The 14,674-nt window shown below is 49.6% G+C and overlaps 1 protein-coding gene across 1 annotated transcript in view; it reads right to left on the bottom strand.

Annotated features, from left to right (window-relative positions):
* The window catches only part of ACOT11 (acyl-CoA thioesterase 11), a 41,773-nt gene extending 40,131 nt beyond the window's left edge, over positions 1 to 1,642 (bottom strand). Inside the window, exon 1 of the mRNA XM_053920624.2 lies at positions 1,510 to 1,642. Coding sequence (XP_053776599.1) covers positions 1,510 to 1,632 — 123 coding nt within the window. The 5' untranslated portion in view covers positions 1,633 to 1,642. The remainder of the gene's footprint in view (positions 1 to 1,509) is intronic.
* Positions 1,643 to 14,674: the final 13,032 nt, after the last annotated feature.

Below are 14,674 nucleotides of genomic sequence, written 5' to 3'. Positions count from 1 at the left end.
CAACCCCCCACACCTGGGAGATGCTCTGCCCTGTGCTTAGGAAACGGAAGTAAGGCACCCTGCTACTCAGATCTCACCTTTGACCTTGCTGTGAAGTAGCCTGTGCCCAGCCATTCATTAAGCATGTCCTGGGGCTCTGGTCCCGCCCAACACTGTGCGGGGCACACCAAGAGAAGCCTTGGGGAACTCACTGGCTGGTGGAAGAGGTGCAAATGCAAGTCCACCACACAATCCAGGGTGAGAAGGGACTAACACAGAGGTTTGCTGTGCTGAGAGAAATCTGGGAAGGCTTTCCAGAGGAGGCAGCATCTGAGCTAAGAACTGAGATCTCAAAAGTACCCTTCCAGGAGAACAAGTCAGTAGGGGATGAGGGGAGACTAGGAGTCGCTCTGGTACAAAGCACAATAAGTACAACTAGAGGAGGGGCCAAAGGTGGAACACTAAGACAGTGGCAAGCAGTGCCAGATGGCTGCCACACCGGATGCACAGGGGTGGGCAAGTGAGGGGTGAAATGAGGAGGGAGAGATGGGCAAGGCAGATCACCAAAATCCTTTTGTACCAAGTAAGGAATATGAACTTTACACTGCAGACAGCCCACTGAGAAAGTGAGGAATAACCACATTTACCCTTTAGAAGCATCCCTCCAGCAGAAGTGGATTGGAGGGGCTGGACGTGGGATGGGGGAACCAGGGGGAAAGGGCGCACTGCGTCTGAGCTGAGTAGCAGTCTTGTAGATGGAGGGAGGGGATGGATAAGAGATTTCTTTATCTGCCCCTACCCCTTCTAAAAAGGCTTTTCCTGAAAACATCCTCAGAGGACACCCACTCTACACTCAGCACGACCTCTGCCAGTGTCCCGAACCCTTTGCCGCTCACCACATCAAAAGCCCGCTGAGCACTTGGGTCTGTCTGTCTCGTGCCTCTGCATCTAACCTCTGCTCCGAAGTCCCTGTTAAAGTTTCCAGGGAAACATTCTCTGCGAGGTCACCTTGAAGGACACATTGCCACCAGCCCTCCCTTGGTCCTGGACTTGCTCTCCCAAGAGTTTATTGTCCCCGAGAACCTCAACTTTGCCCTGTCACACGGGCCACACACCCCAAGCCCTGTAACATCTATCAGCTCCGTAGCCTTTGAGCCCTGAACTCTGAGAATTAAACACCACGCGCTGTGGAGCTCAGCGTGTCCTGAGAAACACACACAGACCTCTGCGGGGAGCAACACACACCCCCGGAACAGAATTCCAGACACAAAGAACTAGCGGAAGATGCCGGCACTGGAGACAACCTACCCCTGGGACACTGACAGACCCTGGGGCTTTTGCTGCTTATAACAAACCAGCCCAACGGTCCTGCAATTTCTTTTTCTGAAGAGAGTAAGGAAATGACCCGTGGAAAATGAGAGAGGACATGCAGTACTTCTGACTTAAAATGGAAACTTCAGTTCTCTTTTGGGATCCCCCGATCATCCCGCCCCTTCTGCCTCCAATCTGCCCCTAGCACGCCCTCCATACCCTCCGGAGGTGGTTTCCGACATTCTGGATCATCGTGGCTGAGACCCCGCTAGCTGGTCGCAGGGATGGCAGCACTCTCCAAGAGCCGAGAGTCACCTGAGCAACAGCCAGGCCCTGCTCCATATGAAGCCTGCTGGCAATCTCCCCTCCTCCTCCCAAGCTCCCGCCCCTGCTGAGCGCAGGTCCCAGCCTCCACTCAGACTGCCCTCTGCACCCCTCCTCCTAGAGTCCCCGCGCCTGCCTGGTGGAGAGGAAGGAAAAAGGCTGCCAGCTGGGGCACAGCCACGTCAAGGGGCCCTGTCCCCACCTACTGGGTTCCTAGCTGGACAGTCACTTTGCTTCCAGCCACAGCCAAACTTAATCACCCCCATTTCCAGCCCCTGGCATCCTGCCCATGGGGTCTCTTGGCTGTAGGGTCACTCCCAGGAGCTGGGAGGCTCCAGATACCCAGCCTCAGCCAAACGGGCAGCAGGTTTCCATCTGTGTACAAGGGATGAGGTCGGAAGGTGGCAGAAGGCCAGGGAGCTGCCAGCAGCGTCCCAGGGAGATACCAGACCCACCTGCTAGGACTCTTCACCCTTGGGAGTGTTACTCCCCCGCCCCACCGCCGCAGGCTGCTGGTGTCTATCAGCTGCTGGCCAGGGACGGGTCACATCCCTCACTGCCTTAAAATAAGTGGCAAGACTTTTCTCAAAGTGGCACCTGTCAAATCCCACCCCACTGGCTCCATAGGACTCAGCTCCTAGACACCCATCCCAGGCCAGCTATAGCCACTACCAATTGAGAGACCACCAGGATTTCCCCTTCTCCCCCTCTATTCTGCAAGAGGCTTAATGAGGAGGCCTCAACACTCATTCTGGACTGCTTACGACAAGGCAATGAGTAAGGCGCTTGGTGGTTAGGGGATAAAGGGGGAGGTAACCCAGGCCAGGGAGCTAACCCAGGCCGGGGAGCTAACAATGGGTTCCTTACAATAACTGAGTACCTACTGTGTGCCAGGCCTCTCTATGGTCCTCTATCTAAGCCCACCAGCAGGTCCCTTGGGGAAGGCAGGTGATGTGCCCCAGAGAGCATAGCTATTGAGTGCAGAGCTGTGCTGGAACAGAGGTCAGCCTGACTCAGGCCTCTGCCCCTCATTGCCTCTATTTCACTCGTCACATGTCCAATACTGTCTCCCCTGGGGCCCTAAGACACCCGGGTTCTGGGCCTGGTTCTTTCACACAACGTGCTCTGTGACTTTGGGATGCTCCCTCCTCTCCCTGAGCCTCCCTGCTGCAGGAGTCCAGAACTCCAATGTCCATCCCTGTGAGCTCAGGCCTTGCCCTGTGCCAGCAGTTTAGTGTCTACAAATGAGAAATTAAAGTCACACCTTAAAGACTGCAAGGTGGTCCACGGATGGTGCTGAGGGTTGGGGCATGCCAGGAGGCTTCCTGAAGGAGGCGGCGGCAGAGCTGGTCTGAAGACTGAGTGGGTTTGGACAGGCTGAGAGACGGGTGAGGGAGAAGGCCTCACAGGAACCGAACAGGGTGCTGTCATAGGCAGCGAGGACCTTCCCCTTGCAGAAAAAAGCTGGAAATCTGTTGAGGAAGGCCTCGAATGCCAGGCAACAGGGCTTAGGCATCAGGAAGCCTCTGAGAAGGAAAAGCATGCTCAACATGATAAAAGCCATGTGAGGTGAACAGGACAGATGTCATGAGACTGCCTTGGACCGGTAAGGAAACCTGCCCAGGGAGGGGACAGCTCATATCACTCAACCTCTGGATGCAGGCAGGCAGCCGGGACAACCTCAGGGTTCTCACTATGCAGATGAGGGGATGGAAGCCCAGAGAGCTTCTGGTCCCCAGCCCTACCCTCTCTCCAGAGAACGGGCATACCTCAGATTCACTGCACTCAGTCTAGTCCCCTCATCTCACAGGTGGATACATTAAAGCCCAGAAATGAAAAGTGAGCCCCCAAAGCCACACAGTGAGGAAGTCACCTGGAATGACTATGCCTGACCTCAGGTCTAGAGCCCTGTCCACCCCACCCCACAACAAGGCATAAAATAAGAAAGGCCTTGCCCTGACTCATGTGGCTGAGTGGAATGAGCACCAGCCTGCGAATCGAAAGGTCACTGGTTCAGTTCCTAGTCGGGGCACATGCCTGGCTTGAGGGCCAGGACGCCTGTGGGTGGCATGCAAGAGGCAACCAACTGATGCTTCTCACACATCAATGTTTCTCTCCCTTTCTTTCTACCTCCTTCCCCTCTCTCTAAAAATAAATAAATAAAATCTTAAAAAAAATAGGAGAGGCTTCAGTTAGCTTTATGAGAGGGTGTCCAGCCAGTTTCAATCAACAGAGGGCTGGATCTTTCTGCAGAGGCCCCTGCAGCCCGCAGAGGGCTCTCTCCTCTCTGCTGCTTACTGCAGAACTGGCTCCTGCACCCCTTCAGCAGTCCTGTTCAGGACGCTACCTCAGGGAATGCGGCCCTGGATATCTGCCTCCCCCTCTACCAGCCCCCAGACCAGGGCCCGAAACGCAGGAAACAAAGGCACTCCTGCACGAATCGCAGTCCTCACCTGGCAGACGGAGAAGAGGTTTTAGGTGACAGCTAGGTCAGGGGCTCTCAAACCTCGGCCTGCATCAGAATCACCCAGAGGGCTTGTTAAAATACAGGTTGCCGGGCTCCACCCCCAGTAGAGCTGCAGCACAGCCCAAGAATTTGCATCGCTAACAAGATCCTAAGGGATGTTGATTTTGCTGGTTCAGCGACCCTATTTGGAGACCCAGTGAGCTAGGTCAGCCCTCCCTCTTCCCAGCTGGGGAGAATGAGGTCCCGAGAGTTTAAAGGCAGCCCTTGACTGTGTATCAATATCATCATCATCATCATAATCATCACTCATTGTCATTATAGTCCTTCTCACATGCCCAGCACTGTGCCAGCACTTCAGTACCTTACCAGCTTCGGGCCTTGCCCAGCAGAAAGGTACTATGATTATTCTCTTACAGAGGAAAAAATGAAGGCATAGAGTCATTTGTCCAATCCCACACAGTTGATAAGAGTTAACAGCAGGATTTGAACCCTGTCTACATCTGGAGCTCACAGGTTCAACCACCACTCTACATAACCTGCTTACAGCTTATACTGGTCAAGGAATTCTCCAGAGGTTCCCAAATCCAGTAGGTTCATCTCTGCTGTGGGATGAGCTTGTGGTGCACTCAGCCCAAAGGCCTGGCTCTCGGGGGTGCCCTACATCTTTAGAAAGCCTGCCTCTTAAACCCTGTAGGCCAGAGTGTTTTCTCCCACACATGCTTCTTTTCCCACATTACGTCTTTCATCTGGCCTCTCTGATGGGCATTCCTGGCGGGAGGACAAATGTCTGGGTTCATCCTTCAGGTTCCATGTCCCAGCTCTACTTCCCACTCGGTGACAAAACACGGTGAAATAATAATCTCCATCGACATTCCACGGTGATACTGCGTCACCATCAGCACCAGTCTGTCTCCCCCATCAGACTGGGAACTCACAAGGGCAGGGACCTCATCTGAGTTCTCAGCCCAGGGTCTGCCCAGAGCAAGGGTTTAGTGACTAAGTGATGGAAGGAAGGAAGCATGGAAGGGAGGGAGGGAGGGAGGAAAGTGTGTGTGTGTGTGTGTGTGTGTGTGTGTGTGTGTGTGTGTGTGTGTGTAGGGGTAAATGAGGGAATGACTGAGTGAATAAATAACCAAACTCCCAGGAATTCCCTCTGCCGGGGCCTTTGAGTCTTCCCAGACAGACCACAGACTCTCTAGGTGGGAGGGACCTCTGACATCACCCACTCCAGCTCCCAGTTTCAGCACTGTCCTAGCTGAACCCATCCATGGGCAGCACCTACAGCTCTTCCCTTGCACACACACTCCTAGGATGCAGCCTCCACTTACATACCTCCAAGATTGGAGAACTCACTCCACCTAAGGCTGCCTGTACAAGTAAGGAGCTCTAATAGCCAGAAGGGTCTTGCCATCAACCCTTGGCTCTGAGTCACCCAGAACAAAGCTGCTCCCCTGCTTCCCTGGCCTGTGACATTGGCAGAGGTGTGGGAGCACATGTCCTGTCCTCTGCCTGGCCTTAGCCTCCCTGTCCAGACTTAATTCTTCTGATCCTCTCAAGCCATGAACAGAGCTTCCTGCTGGTGCCTCACACACCTGGGGTTCCTCTGTTCCTGCTGTTCCCTCCACTCTGATGCCCTTTAATAACTCTACATCCAAACCTTGCACCCCATCAAGGCCTGGCTCAATGGAACCTCCTCCAAGAAGTCTTCTGGGCCCCTCCTCAGTGGAAATTACAGCCTTTCACCTCCGTACCCTCAATCCCCACACACAAACACACACGCACTTCACAACCCTTTATTTCTCTCTCATGCTGTTTTCCCCCTTAAATCGGGCTGACTTGTGCTAATTTCTCCTTGACCTTGAGCAAACTGGCAGCAGGAATGGTGTTGATTCATCAGAGTATTCTGCCCCTCCCATCAAACACTCAGGGCCTTGATCATAGTAGGTGCTAAGTGGCCAGAGAATGAGGAATGAGTAATTGAATGGGAAAGTGGATGGAAGTAAGTATGTGTGTAAATGAATGATAGTATGAATGAATGAATGAATGCAAGAATGTTGTCATCCTCTCCTGTTTCCAAGCTACAGACTCCCAGTTCCAAGATAGAACAAAGGAAATTGTGGCATAAAAGGTGGGGAAGACAGGAGGGAGGAACAAAGGAAGGAGGTAGTGATACCACAGACAGGAAGTAGAGGTAACCTAAACATTGCTTCAAGGCCAGGCCCCCTCAGAACCACACACAGTGCTTTCAGAAGAAGCTGGGCAAAGAGAGCAGCAAGAGACCAGTTCACTGGCCCAGGGGAGAGAAGACAGAGTCGTGGGGATGGAGCGGAGGGAGTGCTAACAAGTCTTGGAGGCCAGATTCAGGGGGCTGTCTAGCCAGCCCTGAACTCCATCTTGCCCAGTGGGCTCAAACATGCCCTCCCTCCCCATCTCTTACCACCTCCTTCTGTGGGAACTGAACCCCCCCCCTTGGACCCAGCCTGACTTCCTCAATCTGGCCCTTGCAGAAGAGCTACTCACAACACAGGCTACTGCTCCCACACACACAACCATGCCAGAGTGAGTCAGCAGTAGCTTCACACCCTCTGGACTCTGAGTCTTGTGCCCTAGGCCCTCCCCAGGGTCAGCCTTCTCCATCCTGGTGAGAGGCCCGCCCCTCCCAGCTCAAATCCCAGATGCTGCCCACCCCAGCCTGCCCAAGCACAAGTGCACGGGGCACCAGGCACCACCTGGGCTGTCTGGAGCCAAGTGCGGGTAGAAGCAGATCTGCTAGGGGGCTGCTGGAACTGAGGACGATCCTGCAGCGGGAGGATCCCAGGGACAGCGGTCCTTCTGAGGCCGGGAGGTGAGGGAGGGACTGCCGGTGGCGGGGCCCTTACCCAAGTGGTGGGACACTCTAGACCCAACAGGTTGCAGGGGCGAGGCCGGTGGAGCCGAATGGGGAAGTCAGAGAAACGAGTCCACCGGGAGAGGCTTCGAAACAGGCATCCAGGTCCCAGAGCAGCGTCTAATGGTGGAGGCTGTAGGAGGTGCAGGAAGCAGTGGAGCAGAGGCGGGGGCGGCTGGGTGAGTTCCTGGAGGAGCCTGGTCCCCTCTCCTCCCCTCGCTGGAGCGGGAAGGGAGGGGGTGTGGTGGGAGGGAGCCGGGGCCGCAGAGAAAGGGCCGGGGCAGGCGCTGGCGCCAGACACTCCGCCCTGCGAGGCAGGCGTCCATCCCAGGCGCCCAGCAGAGACGGAAACGCGGGCAATGGACCCGGGGCGGGGGGTCCACGTGGAGCCGGGTAGGGGCTCCAAAACCGCTCCCTGTTACTGCTAAACCAGCCCCTCACTGTCTTAAAAAGTAACACTTGCTATTTGTTCACACTTTTATTGAGCACCTAGTATGTGCCAAGCGCTGCTGCTGGATGCTGGGGCGAGGTACTGAGCCAGACAGGCTGTCCTTGCCTCCTTCATGTGTATCCACAGGCAGTCTGAAAAGAACAAAGCAAGTGAATGTCATCTGTAACCTCTCTCCACTCAGAGAATCACTGTTGATCGTTCAAGTTCTCTGTCAGGCTGACAGGGGGAGATGGCGGCACCCCTCCCCCTCCCACTGTGTGTGTGTGTGTGTTTGAACATGATATGATATGAAACATGTATGATGCAATCATGTGTGTGGAAGAGCTGCCTAGAAAAATCTCCATCAGTGTTCATGTCAGGGGGAGACAGGCTCATCTGGCAAACTTAGAAGGGACCAGAGGATGACAGTGGTCCCTGAAAAACAATGAATCTGCAGAAAAGGAGTTGGGCAGTAAGAGTGCCTTCCACACCAGGATGGGAGAGTGGGTGGGACCAGTCGTTCCAGACGCCCCCCATAAGCAGAACGTACATGCATCCTGCCACAGCATCTCTGGAGAGAAAATGACAGTCCGAAAGAAGACAGCTGCCTTGCTGGGCTTGGCCACAACTAGGGCCCAGCCAGCCCTCCTGGGGGGACCTCTGGCTGTGTAGTAAGTTAGGGCACGTCCCCCCCCCAAGTGACTTCCCCTTGTCACTTGCCTGGGCCCTGCTGCGGGAGCACCCTAAGGCTGAGCTTGTCAGGGCAGGAAGGATGGGCTGCAGCCTGGGCTGTCTCTGGCTCAGCTAGCAGCATCAATGCAGGTGCCTCAGCTCAGCGGAGGCCCCAGGTGTCAGCAACTGCAAATGGCATCTGAGATTGCTTCCCAAGTGAGTCACATTTAAGGACACCCGGAAACATATGGAACAGGAGGACTTTGCAGGGAAGCAGAACCCCCACGCTGGCAGGATGGCTATGGGCTGGCATAAACCATGAATTAATTTTAATGTGACACTATTTGTAATCAAGTGGTGAATCCTGGAGATATTCAGGTTATCTATATATTTTTTAAGTGGCCAGCACTGGCTGGGTAGCTCAGTTGGTTACAGCATCATCCCGATAAGCCAAGGTTGTGGATTTGATCCCCAATGGGACCCATATAAGAAACAACCAATGAATGCATAAGTAAGTCGAACAACAAATCGATGTTTCTCCCTTCCTCTCTCTGTCTAAATAAATAAATAAATAAAATTTAAAACCGACCCTATAGGATATCTTGTCATGTAATCTGATTTTTTCGCTCAGTGATTATCATAAATATCTTTCCAAGATTTTTTTTTTTAGGAACCTGATATTTACTATTTTTATTTTTAAAACATTTTAATTGTATTTTTTCCATTACCATTTAGTCCCTTTATGCCCCCTCCCTCTGCCAAAATTTTTATTGCTACACAATATCTGTCCTTATAATCTACTCGAATTTATTTAACCAATCTGTTTCTTTTGCTTTTACATATATCTTTACTGAGATCATTAAAAAGTTGTACATACTTATAATATACAATTTGATGAGTTTTTATCTATATTTTGGATATAGGTATAGATTTATCCATGAAAACATCTCCACAATCAAGGCAATGAACGTATTCTTCACCCCTAAAGTTTCCTTCTGGCCCCTTGCAGTCTCTCTCTTCTGCCCCACACTGCCACCTCCTCCACGCGCTCGGGCGAACAATAACAGGCCCCTGTCACTCTACAGTAGTCTGTATTTTCTAGAATTCTACAGAAATGGAATCATACAGTATGTATTCTTTTTGTTTAGCTTCATTCACTCGGAATAATTATTTTGCAATTCATATGTACTGTTGCACACATCAATAATCCATTTCTTCGTACTGCTGAGTGGAATGCCATCGTACCAACACACTGCGATTTGGTTACCCATTCACTTAGTGACGGACTTTGGGTTGTTCCCAGTTACTGGTGTTATGCAAATAAAACTGGTATGAACATTCATGTTCAGCTTAGGAGTGGACATATATTTTCACTTCTCTTAGGTACATAATTAGGAGTAGGAAGGCCAGGTCATAAATGTGTGTTTCACTTTTCTTTCTTAACCAAAACATTTACTGCACAACTAACCGCGGAAACCCCTACGATGAACTGGACGCCGCCACAGCGGCCCTCTCGGGTTTAGGTGTTGCTGCTTCACGGAACGCTTGCCTGCATCTGCAGTAAACAACTTTTAGGTGCCTCGTTTGACCAGTGTTTCACGGTTTTCAAACTGCCCAAAGTTTTCCAAAGTGGCGCTATCACTTCACATCCGCACCAGGAGTATGTGAGGGCTCCAGCTGCACCGCATCCCCCCTCCAGCAGCTGGGACGTTGTCAGTCGGTTTTAGTCACCCACCGGGGGGCCCCGCAGTGGTTTGTCACTGCGGGTTGCATGTCTACCTTCCTGCCATCGATGTTAGGAATCTTTCTGGGTTTTTTTAAAAGAATCTTTTTGTATACTTATTTGCCATGATCTGTACATCTTCTTGGTAAAATGTCTATTCAAATCTTTCCCCAGTTTTAAAAAATTGGATTATTTGTCTTATTGAGTTTTAAGAGTTCTTTATATATCTGGGAGAACTGAAAGCAGGCTCTCCAAGACATGTTTGTGCGCCCATGTCCGTAACAGCATCACTCACAACAGGCAAAAGGTGGAAGCAGCCCAGAGGCCCACCGGCTGACGGGTGGGTAAACAGAAGGCAGTGCGTGCGCACGATGGATACTCTGTGGCCTTACCGGGGAAGGAAAGCCTGGCGCGTGCCGCAGCGTGGGTGAACCTCGAAGACGCTATGCTGAGTGAAGTAAGCCAGCCACAAAAATACACATGCTGTATGACTACACTACATGAGGGACCTAAAATAGTCAAAACCTTTTTTTTGGGGGTTATAACTCTAGCTATTACATTTAGACAATCTATTTTGAGTTAATTTTTATATTCAGTATGAGGAAAGATAGAAGTTCATATTTTTACACACGGCTATCCAGTTGTTCCAGCACCATTTGTTGAAAAGATTTTCCTTTCCCCATGGAATTGCCTCGGCACCTCTGTCAAAAGTCGATCAAATATATATATATATATGTGTGTCTCTTTTTTGGACTCTTTGCTTTGTTCTATTGATCTACATATTGTCTTTAATGCTATATTTTAGATGCTATATTTTCCAATGTTCTATTTTCCTGACTACTGTACCATAATAATAAGTCTTGAAATCAAGTAACGTAAGTCCTACTTTGTTCTTTTTCAACATTGTTTTGGCTATTCTGAGCTCCTTGCATTTCCATTTAAATTTTAGAATCAGCTTGTCAATTTCTAAAACAAAAAGTAAAGCTCATTTGGGTTTTTATTGGGATTGTTTCAAATCTATCAATCTGAAAGGAATTGACAATAATACTGAGTCTCTTGACCCATAGACATGGCACAGCTCTGCATGGGTTTGTTTTCTCTTTCGTTTCGCTCTGCGGTGTTCTGTAGCCTTTAACTACAGGTCTGCACATCTTCGCTCAAATTTATTACTAAGTACTCATATATTTATACTATCATAATTGTACTTAAAATTTTTCAATCAGAATACTGAGCGTATATAGAAATACAATTGCTTTTTGTATATTAAGCATATATCTTGAAACTTACTAAACTCACATAGTTTCAGTAGCATTTCGTAAACTCCTTAGAATTTTCTTCATAGACAATCATATCAGCAAATTAAGATAGTTTTACCTTTTCATTTCCAATCTAGATGGCTTTTATTTTTTTGTCTTGCGTGCCTGTCCCGACTAGAAACTCCAGCATGACGTGAAGATCCCAGCATCCTGTCTCTGCTCCTGATCTTAGGGCGAGGGCACGCATCAGTATGTTATTCCTGTGCTGGCATAGCTAGAAATACTGTAACTACACATGGAAGTGACAGAGCATCACGTAAACATATCCCACGAAACCCACACTGAAGGCATGTCCAACACAACTTTCCTGTGGTCACCTCACAAAAGCCCGCAGCCATCCCAACACCACCCAGCGCAAGAGGAAGATTTATGAAGAAGTCAAAGTAGAAAGAGACAGCAATCTCAACTGATTGTGGTCAAAATAGCTTACTTTTTCAAATTCTACACAAACACATGACCGTGTGACCACACTGCATTCTAAGGACGGGTTGCAGTGTCTGCCTGTCCGCACTAGACCTTGTGAGCACTAGAACAGTGTGAGCACTCACTCGTCTTGACCCTAGCACCTGACCTGACGTCACATTAACCGAAAGCAGTGCTCAGTAAATGCTTATCCAGTGACTTGTGTGCGCATGTGAAACGAACCCTAGAAAAAATTAAAGAACCCGTGTTTGAGCCCCGCTCTGCCACTAATAAGCTCTATGACCTGGAGCAGGTCACTTCATTTCCTTGATATTCAGCTTCTTCATTTGTTTGTAAAAGTCTTTTCTAAAACTCAGTTGTAGTTGAGTGACTTTTTTACCTAAGAAATGTATGCATATGGAAATTAAATCGTATTGAAAGATTTATACTAAAAAGCAACTATCTCTATCCCTCTTCTCCTGAACGCCAGTCCTGCTTCCAAGAGGCAGCACTTTTTAACTCTTTTCGCTACTTCCTCTGGTTGGTGTCTACATCTTTGTAAATAATGAGTTTATATGGCAGCCAGTTTTAAACCTTATCCATAGCCGTACTTCCATGAGAGATGATACATTAACACATACCACCACCATAACTCTTCTCTCCCCACCCCAACAGTGTTGTCTCAATGTTTTTAACTCCCCCGTGATTCCCTCTGTGAAGGTAAGTAATGCACACTCATCTCCCATGATCTGTAGACAGTAGTGCTTGACTCCGTGCTTTGTAAGAGAAGGATGTTAAGGCCTTTACTTTCCCCTTTAGCTCCTACCTCTCAGTTTCCCTGTCTGAACTTTTTTTTTTCTTGAGAGTATGTTTATTAAAGCTAGGGACAGTGAAGCACCGGTAGGATACTAGAAGCAACAGGAGAGAGCCTAGGCGGGGCTGCTGTCAGCTCGCTGGGAAGTCAGAGAAAAGGGGGTCTTGGAGACAAGGTCAGGGGCTAGCCCGGGATGAGCTGCCGCTGCCCACTGCTCCCCTGGTTTCAAGTCTCCTGGGGTCCCCTATAGTTGAGGAGATGCACTCCTGTAGGGAAGAAGACAGGGAAGGAAAAGCTCCTGGGAGGGAGAGTGCCAATGAATTTTTAAATTGTCAAAGTTGTTGACAATTAAATTGTGTTCTGTAACCCTAATTAAATCTTCAGCCCTGGCTGGTGTGGCTCAGTGGATTGAGTGCCAGCTGTGAACAGAAAGGTCACGGGTTCAATTCCTAATCAGGGCACATGCCTGGGTTGCAGACCAAGTCCCTGGGTGGGGGCATGCGGGAGGCAACCAATTGATGTATCTCTCACATCGATGTTTCTCTCCCTCTCTCTCCCTCTTTTCCCCTTTAAAAATAAACAAAATCTTTTTTAAAAAAATAATGAAATCTTCAAAGCTTGGACTACAGACTGACTTAAGACAAAAACAGGGGACTGTGGATGAAAAAAATGGGGGGTTCTATGGACAGTAACCTTACAGGGTGATCTGATCATAAATTCCTAACTGGGCGGGTCGTGGTGGGTAGTCCTATCCCAGGCTTATAACTTCTTAGTAAAAATTTGTTTTTGCCTTAAGTAAGGCCTGTCCTTTGTTACTGTGCATCCAGGTTTATATGTAAACTGTAACCACCCTCAAGAGAGCACATAATCTTGTTAACTATCCTACAATGCAATCCCCCACCTTGCTTTTCCCACCTCCATATAATCTTTCATAGTTCCCCCCTTAATTTCAAATGCAAGAAAGGGAGGGAGGGAGGGAGGAGCAAGGGAGGGAGGGAGGAGCTAGGGAGGAGGGAAGTCAAAAGAAGCTGCAGGCTGAATCCAAAGCTGGTCTAGCGACTGGGAGGGATGCTAGTACATGCTGAAATAAGGAAGGAAGTCTCTCTTCCCCTTCTGGCACCTTCTCATCTCCTGCCAATTCCCCCATCAGAAGAACCTAACAGGAAGCCAACAGGCAAGGACACCTGGGGAATGGTAGTTTGCTGAGTTCCAGGCAGCACGGACCAAAATATTTGAGGGTGAACTTGAAGCTCAGAGACAACAGGAAAACCACAGACCCAACAACGCATGCTGGCCCAAGATACTCGTTTACATCGAGGAGTTAAGTAAGGCATATAAACATCTGATCACTATGTCGTACACCCGAAACTAAGAGAATATTATATGGTAACTGTAACTAAAATATAAATTTTAAATAGTTTCATTAAATAAAGACATGTAACTGTAATCAATCAAGGAGGCGTGGGGTGAGAAAACAATGAAATATAGCAAATCTCTATGTTCTGTGTCTAGAAAAGAACCATGGGCAGGGTTTATTGGTATATGGAACCAATCACAAAGGAACAGATAAGCATCAACTAAGTTTTCAAGACAGTACTACTCTCAAAACAACTACCAACTTGAGCTAAGAGACTGCAGCTGTAGGTAACACAATGGCCCTTGGGTCCCTAGCCACCTATGGGAAAATTACTGAGGAATGTCTCAGTCCCCAATTTGGGTATACTCCCCAACATTCTTTGAGACCACACGTGGAGGAGGGTGGAAAAGGGAGGACCTCCTGCAGAGCCCTGCAGAGGCCACAGAGAACAATGCACAAAAGAGCTATTACACAAAGAATATTTTCCATCTCCATGGAAGGGGGCTCTAAAAATGCCTGCCTAACGGAATTTCAGAATGGCGAGGAACCACCACCAACTCCTGTGTGTGTCCCACCCCTCCCCTCTCAGGATAACAGTGTTTACTGTAATGGCCAGGCTCCAGTCCCACCATTTGTGTTGGGGGCGGGTGTGCAGCAGGCACCCCACTCTCTTTCTCCAGTTCACTTCTCAGGGCTACGACATCTGGCCCTGACTTAGGAAGCTTCATGCATCTTCAGAAATACGGCCCCCTGGACAACGCTGAAGGCAGAGGGCACAGCTTGCACAAACCCCACAGGTGTAAGAGAGCATAGTGCCGCCATGCTCTGGGACAAAGAAGTGGGCGCATCGCCCCACCTCTGCCCTGTCTGTTGTTAGCAAGTTTGGCTTAAGGTTGGGGATGGCGTCAGAGCTGGGAGAGTCCTAAGAGACCAGCTGCTTCCATCCATCCCTCCTAGAAGCAGAGACCACGTCCCGGAGGGGAGGGGACTTA

This window comes from Desmodus rotundus, chromosome 3 (genome assembly GCF_022682495.2).
Source record: "Desmodus rotundus isolate HL8 chromosome 3, HLdesRot8A.1, whole genome shotgun sequence".
NCBI classification, from domain to species: Eukaryota; Metazoa; Chordata; class Mammalia; order Chiroptera; family Phyllostomidae; genus Desmodus; species Desmodus rotundus.
The sequence above is the reverse complement of the archived record's forward strand: the minus strand, read 5'-3'. Positions and strand labels throughout refer to the sequence as shown.